Source organism: Eschrichtius robustus, chromosome 16, assembly GCF_028021215.1.
Source record: "Eschrichtius robustus isolate mEscRob2 chromosome 16, mEscRob2.pri, whole genome shotgun sequence".
NCBI lineage: Eukaryota > Metazoa > Chordata > Mammalia > Artiodactyla > Eschrichtiidae > Eschrichtius > Eschrichtius robustus.
This window is the reverse complement of record NC_090839.1, coordinates 30313821-30329502: the sequence shown is the minus strand read 5'-3', so window position 1 is coordinate 30329502 and position 15682 is coordinate 30313821. Positions and strand designations below refer to the sequence as shown.

General features: G+C 45.6%; 1 protein-coding gene across 1 annotated transcript; it reads right to left on the bottom strand.

Moving 5' to 3' along the window:
* Positions 1-7889: 7889 nt before the first annotated feature.
* On the bottom strand, positions 7890-9111 carry LOC137749632 (protein max). Its single transcript, XM_068523792.1, has one exon. It carries the CDS (start codon positions 8990-8992, stop codon positions 8510-8512), a length of 483 nt encoding a protein of 160 aa, XP_068379893.1. The 5' UTR covers positions 8993-9111; the 3' UTR covers positions 7890-8509.
* Between the last annotated feature and the right edge of the window lie 6571 nt (positions 9112-15682).

Here is a 15682-nt window from a genome sequence, read left to right as displayed (position 1 = left end):
AAATGTAGTATACACACAATAGAATATTACTCAGCCATGAAAAGGAATGAAATTCTGATATGTGCCATTAAAGACAAAACGTGTTAGCAAAAAAACATTATGTTAAGTGAAATAAGCCAGACACAAAAGGACAAATATTATATGTTTCCATATAATTCTTATGTGAGGTACTGGAATAGGCAAATTCATAGAGACAGAAAGTAGAATAGAGGTTACTTCATACAACTCAATATCAAAAAACCAAACAACCTGATTAAAAAATGGGCAGAAGAACTGAATAGACGTTTTTCCAAAGAGGAAATGCAGATGGCCAACAGGCACATGAAAAGATACTCACCATTGCTAATCATCAGGGAAATACAAATCAAAACCACAGTGAGATATCACCTCACGCCTGTCAGAATGGCTATCATAAAAAAGAACATAAATAGCTAATGTTGGTGAGGATGTGGAGAAAAGGGAACCCTCGTACACTGCTGGTGGGAATGTAAGTTGGTGTAGCCACTGTGGAAAACATTATGGAGGTTTCTCAAAAAACTGAAAATAGAACTACCATATGACTCAGCATTTCCACTCTTGAGTATACATCTGAAAAAAACAAAAACACTAATTTGAAAAGACACATGCACCCCAATGTTCATAGCAGCAGCATTTACAATTGCCAAGACATGAAACCAAATTAAGTGAATGGATAAAGATGTGATATGTATATATACAATGGAATACTACTCAGCCATAAAAAAGAACAAAATTTTGCCATTTGCAGTGACATAGTTGGACTTGGAGGGCATTTTGCTAAGTGAAATAAGTCAGAGAGAGATAAATACTGTATGATATCACTTATATGTGGAATCTAAAAAATATAACAAACTAGTGAATATGGCATAAAAGAAGCAGACTCGGGGCTTCCCTGGTGGCGCAGTGGTTGAGAATCTGCCTGCCAATGCGGGGGACACGGGTTCGAGCCCTGGTCTGGGAAGATCCCACATGCCGTGGAGCAACTGGGCCCGTGAGCCACAATTACTGAGTCTGCGCATCTGGAGCCTGTGCTCCGCAACGAGAGAGGCCGCGATAGTGAGAGGCCTGCGCACCACGATGAAGAGTGGCCCCCGCTTGCCACAGCTGGAGAAAGCCCTGGCACAGAAACGAAGACCCAACACAGCCATAAATAAAATAAATAAATAAAATTTAAAAAAAAAAGAAGCAGACTCAAGAGATACAGAGAACAAACTAGTGGTTACCACTGGGAGGGGGAGGGGCATTATAGAGGTTGGGGAGTGAGAGGTACAAACTATTGGGTGTAATTTTAGGCTCAAGGATGTACTGTACAACATGGGGAAATCGGCCAATATTTTGTAATAACTGCAAATGGAAAGTAACCTTTAAAAATTGTATAAAAATTAAAGAAATTTTAAAGAAAAAAAAAGAGTAGAGATTACTAAGGATTGGGGGTAAGGGGAATGGGGAGTTATAACTTAATGGGTACATGTTTCTGTTTGGGATGATAAAAAAGGTCTAGAAATAGATAGTATTTCCAGCATTACAACATTGCGAATGTACTTGATGTCACTGATTGTACACTTAAAAATGATTACAATGCTAAATTTTACCACAATTAAAAAACTAAATTAAAAAAACCCTACAGAGACTTCCCTGGTGGTCCACTGGTTAAGACTCCACACCCCCAGTGCAGGGGGCGTGGGTTCAATCCCTGGTCAGGGAACTAAGATTCCACATGCCGTGTAGCGTGGCCAAAATTAAAAAAAAAAAAAAAAAAAAAAAAGACGTTAAAAAAATACCTACAAAAAAATTGGTTAATGTGAATCCTACATCTTTGTTTTTCTTTTTTTAAAAAATTTATTTATTTTTTAAAATTTATTTATTTTATTTATTTATTTTTGGCTGTGTTGGGTCTTTGTTGCTGCACGTGGGCTTTCTCTAGTTGCGGTGAGCAGGGGCCACTCTTCCTTGCGGTGCACGGTCTTCTCACTGCGGTGGCTTCTGTTGCAGAGCACAGGCTGTAGCCGCGCGGGCTTCAGTAGTTGTCGCATGCGGGCTCAGTAGCTGTGGCTCGCGGTCTCTAGAGCGCAGGCTCAGTAGTTGTGGCACATGGGCCTAGTTACTCCGCGGCATGTGGGATCCTCCCAGACAGGGCTCGAACCCGCGTCCCCTGCATTGGCAGGCGGATTCCCAACCACTGTGCCACCAGGAAAGCCCTGTTTTCTTTTTCGAAATTGTTTTGGCTATTCTAGTTTCTTTACCTTTCTATATACATTTTATTTTTAATTTTTTTTAATGTTTATTTATTTATTTAGGCTGCGCTGGATCTTATTTGCAGCATGCGGGATCTAGTTCCCTGACCAGGGATGGAACCTGGGCCCGCTTCATTGGGAGCGTGGAGTCTTACCCACTGGACCAGGAGGGAAGTCCCTATATACATTTTAGATTTAGCTTGTCTCTATCTACAAAGAGTCCTGCTGGAATTTTAATTGGAATTACATTAAATTTATTGTTCAATTTGGGGGAAAATATATATCTTAAATATACTATGTCTTCCAATCTATAAATATGGTATGTTTTTCCTTTTATTAATTCTTCTTTGATTGCTTTCATTAGCATTTTGTAGTTTCTAGCATACAGATCCTGTATATGTTTTGTTAGATATATTCAAGTATTTCATTTTTTTGGAGCTATTGTAAATGGTACTGTATGGACTGAATTCTGTCCCCCTCAAATTCATATGTTGAAGTCCTCTCCCACACACACCTCAGAATGTTACTATATTTGGAGATAGAGACTTTAAAAAGGTAATTAAGGCTAAATGAAGTCAGATGGGTGGGCCCTAATCCAATGTGACTTGTGTTCTTATAAAAAGAGGGAGTGATACCAGGGACATGTGTGCCCAGAGAAAAGGCCATGTGAGGACACAGTGAAAGACGTCCATCAATAAAACAAGGAGAGATGGGGCAGGAGAAACGAAATCTTGAAACACCTTGATCTTGGACTTCATAGCTAGAACTGTGAGAAAATAAATTTCTGTTCTCTTAGCTACCCAATCTGCGGCAGCCCTAGCAAAAAAATAGTTACTATTTTCAAAAATGTCATGTTCCAGTTGTTCATTGCTATATATATATATATATATATATATATATATATATATATATATATATATATATATATATATTTTTAAGGAACACTTTTTTTTATTATAAGTACATTTCTTTTCTTTCTTTTAAATTTATTCTATTTATTTATTTTTGGCTGCGTTGGGTCTTCGTTGCTGCTCGCGGGCTTCCTCCAGTTGCAGCGAGTGGGGGCTACTCTTCGTTGTGGTGCACGGGCTTCTCATTGCTGTGGCAGAGCATGGGCTCTAGGTGTGTGGGCTTCAGTAGCTGTGGCACGTGGCTCAGTAGTTGTGGCTCACAGGCTCTAGAGTACAGGCTCAGTAGTTGTGGCACATGGGCTTTGTTGCTCTGCAGCATGTGGGATCTTCCTGGACCAGGGCTTGAACCCACGTCCCCTGCATTGACAGGTGGATTCTTAACTACTGCGCCACCAGGGAAGCCCCTTATTGCTAATATATTGAAGTATGATGGAATACTGTATATTGATCTCAAGTCTTGTGACCTTGCTAAACTTGCTTATTAGATATAGGACTTTAAAAAAATATAGATTCCCTAGAATTTTCTGCATAGATGATCATACCATCTATCAATAGGGGTAATTTTATTTATTCCTTTACAATATTAAGCATTTTATTTCTTTTTCTTGCCTTATTGCACTTGCTGGAACTTCCAGTACTATATCAAATAGGAATTAAGTAACAATGGCTGAAAACTCCCCAAGTTTGGTGAAAGACATAAATCTGTAGATCAAAAAAGTACAAGCATGGTAAGAGTGGGTTTTAGGAGGGAAACATTCAGTTTGACGTTAGCTATTAGGTTTTTATAGATGCCCCTTATCATGTTGCAAAGGTTCCCTTCTAATCCTAGTTTGCTGAGAATTTTTATCAGGAATGAATGTTAGATTTTGTCAAATGCTTTTTTCTGCATCTATTGAGATGATCATTTCTTTTTTTCTTTTTTAGTTTGTTAATACGGTGAATTCCATATTAGAATTCCATCCCAGTTAGAAAAGAGGATCAGAAACAGTTCTAGTTCACAATAAATGATCAAAAATACACACTTGGGGGCTTCCCTGGTGGCGCAGTGGTTGAGAATCTGCCTGCCAATGCAGGGGACACGGGTTCGAGCCCTGGTCTGGGAAGATCCCACATGCCACGGAGCAACTGGGCCCGTGAGCCACAATTACTGAGCCTGCGCGTCTGGAGCCTGTGCTCCGCAACAAGAGAGGCCGCGATGGTGAGAGGCCCGCGCACCGCGATGAAGAGTGGTCCCCACTTGCCGCAACTAGAGAAAGCCCTCACACAGAAACGAAGACTCAACACAGTCATAAATAAATAAATAAAAAAAGAACGTGAATTTCTTAAAAAAAAAAAAAAACACACTTGGAGTTTCACACTGGTGTTAACTCTCCCTGTCTCTATCATAATATAGTTTGAATATATCTGGACCATGTGTATATCGTGCAGAATGCTACAATGGTCCTTTACATTGCTGACATCATACTGGCTGGGCAGGATGAACATGACACGGCTAGCACACTAGAGACCTTGGTAAGACACACAAACTCCAGATGGTGGGAAATAAACCCTATGAAGATTCAGGAAACTGCCACTTTGGTAATGTCCTATGGGAGCCATTCATCAAGGGCATGCCACAGTATCTCCTCCAAAGTAAAAGACTAATTGCTGCATCTTGCATCCTCCACCACAAAGAAGAAAGCACAGTGACTGGTGGCCTCTTTGGATTCTGGAGACAACACATTCTTTTTTTTAAAAAAACATTTATTTATTATTTATTTATTTAATTTATTTTTGGCTGTATTGGGTCTTAGCTGTGGCACACAGGATCTTCACTGAGGCATGCGGGATCTTTCATTGCAGTGCACGGGCTCTTCATTGAGGTGCATGGGCTTCTCTCTAGTTGTAGTGTGTGGGTTTTTTTCTTACCTAGTTGTGGCACACAGGCTCCAGGGAGCGTGGGCCTGTAGTTGTGGCGCGCGGTTCCAGAGCATGTGGGCTCTGTAGTTGCAGCACACCGGCTCTAGTTGAGGCGCACAAGCTCAGTAGTAGTGGCATGCAGGCTTAGTTGCCCCATGGCATGTGAGATCTTAATTCCCTGGCCAGGGATCAAATCCACAACCCCTGCATTGGAAGGCGGATTCTTTACCACTGGACCACTAGAGAAGTCCCTGGAGACCACACAGTCTTCATCTAGGAATACTCCTCCAGCCCAGGTACCAGGTGACACAAAATGCTCTCAGCTTTGGGAGGGATCAGGTGCTCGTGTATATTTGTCTTTTTTTTTTTTTTTTAAGAATTTTTTTTGATGTGGACCATTTTTTAAATCTTTACTGAATTTGTTACAATACTGCTTCTGTTTTATATTTTGGTTTTTTGGGTGCGAGGCATGTTGGACCTTAGCTCCCCGACCAGGTATGAACTCGCACCCCCTGCAATGGAAGGTGAAGTCTTAACCACTGGACCACCAGGGAAGTCCCTGTATATTTGTCTTAATTATTATTGTTAAGAAACAAATAATATAATACTTCTTTTGTTTGTTTTACTTGAAAAAGGGACGTCTTTTTCTAACTTGAACAAAGATACCATATGTACTAGAATGTGCTTGAGATGAAACCTGTTTGATATCCATGGAGAGGAAGACAATGGTGGTTCTAGCCTGTGAGATAAGACACAAGCTAAATGCCCCCAAGTCTGTGAAAGTTTGGAAAGTGTGGAGGAAATAAAGGCCAAAGGCTCAAAATTTAATGTCAAACTATTGCTTACTAAACTCTGCGTGTAGGAGGAATTGCAGGAACAATGTAGTGACCCAAATCCTCAGGTTTCTTGGAACTTTGAAGTTACAGATGTTCTTTTAATTACAGCTTTATAAGAAACACAAATATATGGAATTGTCTTTCTCAGAGGTTGGGGCCCTTAAGACCTGAGTGAGAAGTGAACATTTTTCAGTTATTTCTTCAAGTATTTTTTCAGTCCTAACTTTTTCTCTTTCCTTCTGGGACTCGGGTGACACTAATGTTAACTTTTTTTTTTTTTTTTAATATATTTTATTTATTTATTTATTTATTTTTGGCTGCGTTGGGTCTTCGTTGCTGCGTGCGGGCTTTCTCTAGTTGCAGCGAGTGGGGGCTACTCTTCGTTGCAGTGCGCGGGCTTCTCATTGCAGTGGCTTCTCTTGTTGCGGAGGACGGGCTCTAGGTGTACGGGCTTCAGTAGTTGTGGCTCGCAGGCTTAGTAGCTCTGCGGCATGTGAGATCTTCCCGGGCCAGGGCTTGAACCCGTGTCCCCTGCATTGGCAGGAGGATTCTCAACCACTGCGCCACCAGGGAAGCCCCTAAATTTTATATTTTAACTGGCTTTTTCTGACACCAGTCTACCAGGGCAAGGCGGGGTGCTGCCAGGCAGAGGTAGAAAGTCTAAGTTTCTCACTTGACCTCTGTTGACACCCAGGGGGTGGTGTTCCTTTTCACTGATGGGCAGAGGTGGGAGGTCTAGCTCCAAGTGTGATCTCCACTGACACCACATGTTGGGGCTAGCCTTGTTACCTCTGGGCCATGGTCAAAGTCCTGACTCATTAGGTTTCTTGTGACACCATCCCAGCAGGGAGAATGAGAAGCCCCTTGTTACTGCTGAGTGGGGTGGAAATGCAGGCTTTTCACATGGTTTTCACTGACATGGTGAAACACGAGTGAGGCCCCAGGGGAGGCCTCATCGCCAGCCAGAGGGGATCAAAGTCTCCGCCCTTTACTTGGTCTTCTCTGGCATCACACTGGCAGAGTGTTGGGGTACCTCATTGCAGCCTGGACAGGATGGAAGTTTAGGCTCCCCACTGGGCCTTTGCTGGTGTGAGTGTAGGTGGGGCTACAGTTTCTTCTGGGGGATTTGGCTGGAGTATAAACTTTTTGTCTAAAAGTTTCTGTCTTACCGGGTTGCTCCTTTCTTGGTCTCTTGACTAGAGAGACAGCAGGTTTTTGTTGGGGCCTTTTGTTGTTCTTTTCACCCATTGGCATTTCTATTTTTTTTTTTTTTTAAGGATAAAATAAGTTTTTATTTATAGTCTTATAGTAAAGGGGAAGCCTTAACTTGCAAGACAATTCTTCAGCAGTATGTACAACATACTTTTTATCTCCATGGAATGGAATCAAACACGGACTGAGACTACAGAGTATACACTAGAAATCAGCAAATGCCAGGAACAGAGTAGGAAAAAGACAAAGAAATGAGGCCTAAACACACAAAACCCTTCACTGGGATCTGCGGACCGCAGCCAGAACCAGGGCTGGATCACATAATGGGGACAGGTTCCAGGACAGCTGGAAGGGGAGGGGGACGAGGGTGGGGAGGGGTCTGCACTGGGGTGTGGGTTTAGTATGAGGTGAACCGCTCTTGGTATTTACATAGAAAATCAGTTGGCTCTATTTCTTAGAAATACACACGGAAAGAAAGGAAGATTTGATCATTACTTTATGAATCTGTCGTTTTGCAATACCGACATCATCAGAAATAGGGACAATTCACTCAGATTCAAATTTCAGTAGCAGGAAATAAATATCAAAACATCATCACTGGCCCTCAGTACAAAACCTCTACCCCCACCCGACCCTCCCTCCTTGTCCCGCCCCCTCCCACCCCCTGGCGGCTACCGCTTCACTGCTGCTGCCCCCCACAAACCACACGAGTGTCACGCGGCCCTCCCTAAGGCTGGCTGAGAGAAGCAGGAGTGAAACAGGCCAAAGACTCTGTGCTGCAAATCTGTCCCCACTTCCTTTTATACCACAAACTTCTTCAAGGATCTGGTCTTTCAACAGGAGCGATAAATAGCCTTTTAGGGGAAAAAAAAAATCCTTAAAAAGAAGGGGGAATAATTCTGATTACTCCAAACTGGTCATCTTCTTAAAGTAGAGCAGTCCACAGATTCACAAAGTCTATCAAACAGCGGTGAGGGTGGCCCGGGAGGAGAGGCCTGGGAGGGGCAGGAGTCCCCCGGGCACATGCGCCCGGCAGGGCTGGAGGAGCTGGTGGGTGGTCAGGACACCATGTGCTCAGAGGTCTGGCCGGCCGTCTGTCCTCCACAGAAAAAGCTGCCAAGTTGGGGTGTTTTGGTTTGAATATTCCTGGTGGGGACAGGGAATCCCTGAAGGGAAATGTTAAAAAAAAAAATAGTGGAAATGGGGAAGGAGAACGAGAGCTGTTGTCCAAGAGCTTCTACGTAAAAATAAAATTAAAAAAAATAAAATAAAAAAAAAGAGAAGGAGAAAAAAATAAAGAGTCTCTTAAATGGTTCTGAGGGTTTTAAAGATGAACTGAAAGGAGGATAAGACGATGGAGGAGACAGACAGTTTTTATTGCTGGCCTGCCCCATGGAGCTTAGCTGGCCTCCATCCGGAGCTTCTTCCTGCTTTGGGGCTCTTCGGGCTCCGACTCCGAGCTGGAGTCTGAGCCCCCATCGAAGGCAGAGATGGTGCTGCCCTTGGCGTTGGTGTAGAGGCTGTTGTCTGAGGAGGGGTAGTTGGTCTGCAGTTGGGCACTCGACCTCGCCTTCTCCAGTGCACGGACTTGCTGCTCCAGAAGAGCATCCTGCCGCTTGAGGTCATCAATATCTTGCTGGTGTGTGTGGTTTTTCCTTCGCATATACTGGATATACTCCGTGGCTTTGTCTAGGATTTGGGCCCGGGATGCCTTCTCTCCTTGGAGTGATGGGACCGAGTCCCGCAAACTGTGAAAGCTGTCTTTGATGTGGTCCCTACGTTTTCGTTCCAGTGCATTATGATGAGCCCGTTTGTCAGCCGCAGATTGAAACCTCGGTTGCTCTTCGTCGCTCTCCACCTCGATGTCATCGTTATCGCTCATTTCCTACGGCCCAGGGAGCGGCCACTGCAGCGGCGGCGGGGAAGGGGGAGGGGTGGAGGGGAGGGGGAAGTCACCGACAACAACAAGCCGAGTCCCCCCCCACACACACTCACTCACTCACTCGCTCTCTCACTCACACACACACACACACACACACACAACACGGGCGAGAACCACCTCCTCACTGCAGCACCGGATCAACGGCGGCACGCCCCATTGGCATTTCTGAGTTGCCAGCTTCTTCTGTTCCAAATCTGGGGTATGTGGGGCAGAAAGAAAACCTACAGAGGGGCTTCCCTGGTGGCGCAGTGGTTAAGAATCCGCCTGCCAATGCAGGGGACACAAGTTCGAGCCCTGATCTAGGAAGAGCCCACATACCACTGAGCAACTAAGCCCGTGTGCCCAGGGGTATTACAGCCGTCTCCTTGCCAACTGTCATGCCCTTCATGCTCCAGGGCTCCCTATGGCATCAGGTTAGGCTCCGCTGATACCACATTCTTACTTAGCATCCCCCACCCCCACCCCAGCCCTGTCCTGCCTCCCTCAGCCCTTTTCTTCTAGAGAGCACTTCCACATGCACCCCAGCCCCCATTTCAGGCTCTGCTTCCAGGGAATCCCCTTATGGCAAGTGCTGCGTAAGTTGTGGGTCTAAATGTCAATGTCGCTGCTCCTCCTGGGCAGTGTTGAGGGAAGAGGAGGCCTTGCTGCCTCTCTTTCTCCTGCTCTGGCAGCCCCGACTCCACACGTACACACACAGGCGCATATGCCTCCCTGCAGCCCCTCCTCCCCCACCTTCTGCTACTGAGCTGCTCCCCCGAGGAAGTGGGCTTGGAGGAATTCTGTCAGCCTTGAGCCTTGATTATGAGTTTTTGGTTTTCAGATGAGACCAAGAGAGGGGATGCCCCACCTCACTCAAAAAGGGACAGAGCGATGCCTGGCAGCATTTTTTTTTTTTATTCATTTTATTTTATTTATTTATTTTTTATTTTTTATTTTTTGGCTGTGTTGGGTCTTCGTTTCTGTGCGAGGGCTTTCTCTAGTTGCGGCCAGCGGGGGCCACTCTTCATCGCGGTGCGCGGGCCTCTCACTATCGCGGCCTCTCTTGTTGCGGAGCACAGGCTCCAGACGCGCAGGCTCAGTAATTGTGGCTCACGGGCCCAGTTGCTCCACAGCATGTGGGATCTTCCCAGACCAGGGCTCGAACCCGTGTCCCCTGCATTGGCAGGCAGATTCTCAACCACTGTGCCACCAGGGAAACCCCTTTAAATTATTTTTTACTGGAGTATAGTTGCTTTACAACTGGCAGCCTCTTGTTACCTGCTCCCGGCCTGGCCTGACCTGACCCTGCGGACCCTGTAGGGCTCCACACTGCAGAACCGCGGGGGCACCACTGACAGGACTGCCAGCTTCAGGCTTGCTGAGCAGCCACTAGACCACATTCCACGTGGCAGCCACAGTTTGTCTTGGCGAGGTGGCCCTCTGGGCCCGGCTCCAAGAAGGGCCTGGGGAGCAGCCCAGACAAACCCGCTTTCACCACAGAAGCCAAAGCTGGCTGGGCTTGAGTCGGTGCCAGCCCCAGTGGCCAGACCCTCCTCCACCCACCTGAAGGTGGACTCAGGCTCTGGGTGAGGGGTTGGATGTGTGGAGGGGGCTAGGCTCCCAGTTGGGGGAACCCCAAGAGAGGCAGCAGGGGCAGGGACGCAGGCCAGAGGGCTTTCCTGCCCAACCCTCCACCCTAAGGTAGGCCTTCAGGAACTGGACTCACAGGATGGCTGCCCACTATGGCGTGGCCCTTGGCCATGGTGCTAGATGGATAGCCTTTTACACCCTAGCCATGGGGAGAGGCACCTACACCTCCCCTGGGAACCCTGGAAGCCCAGCTCAAGGGGCCCACTGCACAGCAAAGGGTGTCTCAGGGGCAGCGTTCACTCCCAGGCTGGCAGGGAATGAGGAAGGAAAGGCTTTGGAGAACCAAGATGTCAGGATGCTGGGCCCCAAGGAATAACAGACCTGCTGTTGATGGTGTTTTCCTTCCCCTTTTAAACACTTGGCTCTTTTTCCCTCAAGGAATGAAAGAGCCAAAGGAATGTGCAGAAACAGTCTAGTTTCTGTTATTGCCCTGGTGGGAAGCCTCTTCTATATCTTTAGAATCATGAAGTCTCTTCCATTCTGTCTCCAGTGGGGGGTGTCTATGGACTCAGAACACCCCTCCTTCCCCTTGGCAGTCCCCTCAGCTCTAATCCCAGCACCTGCCCCCCCTCACCCCCATCTCCTGGGGTTGGCCCTCTGTGCTCCCTGCCAGGACTGAGGCAAGGAGGGGGTGGGAGTGGGGGTGGACACTTTCCCCTTTGAGAATTGAGTGGAGGTAGGGGCTCTTGGACAGACGGTCCACGAGCACCTTTCTGGAACTCCAAAAGAGGAGACCCAGAGCTAAGAGTCCAGCTGAGGAGAGACAGGTTAGAATCGAGGTAGAGTGACTTAGTGAGAGACTGATTTGCTTTCGTTCTTGTGTTTTTCCCTCCCCCTCTCCCAGAAGGCAGCAGAAGGTATCATGACAGGGTGAAGTACTGAGGTGGTCTTCAGATCTCTGCATTTTGTTTCCCAGAAACCTAGCTTCTTGAAGAGAAGTGGGGAAGGTGAGGGCCAATGGGTACCTTCTGGGAGAGTAGCACAAAGAGAGAAAGAGATAGAGATAAAGAAAGAGAAAGAGACAGAAACAGAGAGAGAGAGAGAGAGAGAATGGGGCTATATGTTAGCAAATGGCATACCCTGGGTAAAGGAGACGTGGAAGTGTACCATTAAGCATACAATTAATGCAGTTAATGCAGTGGTTTAACATTAGACATATAATGAATGTAGTTCAGCATGTTAACAAAATAATGGAGAAATTCACATGATTTTCTCAATACATGCACAGAAGCATTTCATAAAATTTGGCATCTATTCATAATTAAATTTTTTTTTTAGAAACTTAGGAATAGAAGGATGCTATAAAACCAGACATGATACTTAATGTTAGAAGTTTACCTTTTGAGATCAGGAGCAAAATAAAATTGCCCACTAACACTACTTCTAATTAACATTGTATTGAAGGCACCAGGGGTGTATTTTGGCAAGAAAAGGAAAGAAAAGAAATAAGGATTGGAAATGAAGAAATAAGACTGTCCTTTACAGATGACACAATTATCAACTTAAGAAAATCCAAGATGGGACTTCCCTGGTGGCGCAGTGGTTAAGAATCCGCCTGCCAGTGTAGGGGACATGGGTTCGATCCCTGGTCCAGGAAGATCCCACATGCCGCGGAGCAACTAAGCCCGTGTGCACAACTACTGAGCCCGCGCGCCTAGAGCCCGTGCACAACAAAGAGTAGCCCCCACTCGCTGCAACTAGAGAAAGCCCGTGCGCTGCAATGAAGACCCAACGCAGCCAAAAAATAAATTAAAAAAAAAATCCAAGATAATCTATGGATAAAGTATTACTATCTGTGAGCTGAGCAAGGTTGCTGAATACAAGGTTATTGTATAAAAATCAATTGTATTTCTATAAACCCACAACAAATAGCTAGGAAGTGGAATTAAGAAAATGATATCATATATAAGAGCATAAAATAATCAGATACTGAGGAAAAAATAAAAGATGTGTAAGACTTCCACACAGAGGCCTATAAAATACTGTTAAGAGAAGTTTAAAAGATTTAAATAAATGGAACAATACACAATATTCATAGATTGAAATATTCAACATTTTAAAGATATCAATTCTCCATTAATTGATCTATAAATTCAATACAATCGCAGTGAAAATTCAGGAGGCTTTTAAAGAATTAATAAATTGATTATAAAAGTTAAATGGAAATGCAAAGGACCAAGTGTAGCTAAGATAATCATGAAGAACTAAGTTCGACAATTTGCTGTACTGGATATCAAAACTTACTATAAATCTAAAGTAATTAAGATAGTGTGGAATTGGTATAAAGGTAGACAAAAAGACCTGTACATATATGGAAACTTAATTTATGATAAAGGTGCCACTGACTTGCAGTGGAGAAAAGATGGTCACTTTAATAAATGGTGCTGAAACAGTTGACTATCCATACAAAAATAATAATAATAATAAACTTGACCCCTAGCTCACACCATATATAAAAATCAAAATATCTTCTTGATTTGGGGGTAGGTGAAGATTTCTTAAAAGGATACAAGAAACACTAACCATAAAGAAAAGATTGATAACTTAGACTACATTCAACTAAGAAATTCTAGTTATCAAAAAATCCCTTAATGAGAGTGAAGAGTAGGGGAGTGTGAAACAAGTGATAGGAGGGCTCTCACGTTGGGGTTGGTGAGAGCTTGTCTGGTGTGGTGTTCTTATGAACACCAGACTTCAAAGCTGGTGGCTTCAAGGTGGCTCATGCCCTTCGATCACCCAAAGGGTGTTGTTACTGCGTACTGGAATGGCAGCAGAGGAAGGAAGCTTGTGGGTATACGTGCAAAGGTGTGGACAGGGAGGGGAGGGTGGCCGGCCCAGGCGCAAGAGTGAGGAGCTTCTGAGAATCACTGAAGAGCCTGGCTCTTCCAGGGAACAAAGACACTGTGTGTGATCTGTGAATTTTTTCCTATTTGGAGAAGTCATCCTCGGGAAGAGAAAAGAGATTTGGGGGTCCACTTGAACCACCTCAACCATGTTTAATGCTTGCCTCATTCTAAGTTGACCATATGGTGGGGGAAATAGACCTTAGAGGTTACTCTGGCAAACAACTACTAGTTTATCTTCAAGGGCATGAGGCTTTAATTTTTTAGCTTTCACATTTAGGTCCACAATCCATCTTAATTGATTTTTGTGAATGGTATGTGGTATAGGTCAAGTTTCATTTTGTCTTATGAATATCCAATTGACCTAATGCCATTTATTGAAAAGACCATCCTTTCTGCACTGCACAGCAGTTTCCATTTTTCTGGGAGATTTTTCTTTTTTTTTTTTTTGGCTGCACCGTGAGGTTTGTGGGATCTTAGTTCCCCAACCAGGGATTGAACCCAGGCCACGGCAGTGAAAGAGCTGGACCACCAAAGAGTTCCCTGGGAGATTTTTCTTTTGGAAAAAAATAAGGGCCCTGCCAATAAGGGCAGGAATGGGAAGAATGAGGACGTTTTGCAAAACAGTCAGCAGTAGGGCTCGTCAAAGCTGCTGCTGGGCTTCCCTTGAGTCAGTGAGACCTGTCCACAGTGGGACCTGTCTGAGCCAAGTACATCCCTAGAGGCTGCTCGAGGATGCAGGGCACAGCAGCCTGGTTCTGCTGGGAAACATATGTGGGAAGGAAGCAGAGGACTTCCTGGGAGATACTCTCTCTCTAAAGGTCAAGCAACCAAGTATCTGACCCCCATCTTACTTCCACCCCATCGGCCCTGTGGAAAGAAAGCCCGGCGGTAGGCTGATGCTGGGAAGGGCCCCTTTGTCACCTGGCATCTTGGTACCTCAACTAGAAACAGTCTGAGCAGAATTTCTGTCACCTGGTCCCAGGAGAGGCAGGACCTACAGGTGATGAAAAATTCATAAACTTACTTCAACTAGGAAAAACTTCCTCTTCCACAGGCTGACTGCCCGGGGCCACCTCCAGTGCACACTGTTGTGCCCCATCCAGACCCCCTCATCTTTACCTCTTCAGTGTACACCTGTCTGACCCCATCTGCCAGCACTGCTTCTCTTCCCCTGAGAGCTTTCTCTAGCTTCTGGGGCCTGTTGCCACCCACAAGGCCACCTAGAAGTTCCAGGAAGGTGACGCTCCCCTCCCACTGCCCCCGGAAGCTTCTGACCACTGACTGACAGAAGTCGGTGTATAAGTAAGTACACAAGCTCCCTTGCCCCTCAGGTGGGAAATCTCTGTGTGTTTTATACAGTTTCCCAGAGTTCCCTGGTGGGATTAAGCTCCAGAAAACTCACAGGAGTGACTTGCTCACAAGCACAATGTATTGGGCTTCCTTACTTTCCCTGCCTCCCTTCCCCTCTCCTTCACTGGTGCTTCCTGAGATTGCCTCCCAAATAAACCCTCTGAACACAAATCTTTGTCTCAGGCTCTGCTCCTGGGGGAATCCACACGAAGACAATCTCCATTCCGGGTGCATGATGCCACCCTGACTGATATGAACATAGGCACTGGGGCAAGGTTAGAACTTCCACCACTGGCCTGGGATGTCCAGCACCTGTAGGGGTCAGTCCCCATGAACCAATCAATCCTGTCTTGTCTACAAAGCCTCAGGACTGTCACTAGGCTAGGACCTGGTGATATGCTAGCATTTAGGGGCTTCCCTGGTGGCGCAGTGGTTAAGAATCCGCCTGCCAATGCAGGGGACAAAGGTTCGAGCCCTGATCCGGGAAGATCCCACATGCCGCGGAGCAACTAAGCCCGTGTGCCACAACTACTGAAGCCTGCGTGCCTAGAGCCCATGCTCCGCGAAAGTGAAGCCACCACAATGAGAAGCCCGTGCACCCCAATGAAGAGTAGCCCCCGCTCGCCGCAACTAGAGAAAGCCCACGCGCAGCCACGAAGACCCAATGCAGCCAAAAATAAATAAATAAATATGCTAGCATTTACTGGGCAGTGGGGTCTCCATACAGATTTATGTAAGATCAAGACCAAGCTTCTGCCACTCAGCTTAATATCGTCCTGACTCAGGATGGCTGGAGCTATGGAGA

Bases quoted from the DNA above. Each gene is read 5' to 3' on its own strand.
- LOC137749632 (XM_068523792.1), bottom strand. From the start codon at position 8,992: ATGAGCGATAACGATGACATCGAGGTGGAGAGCGACGAAGAGCAACCG.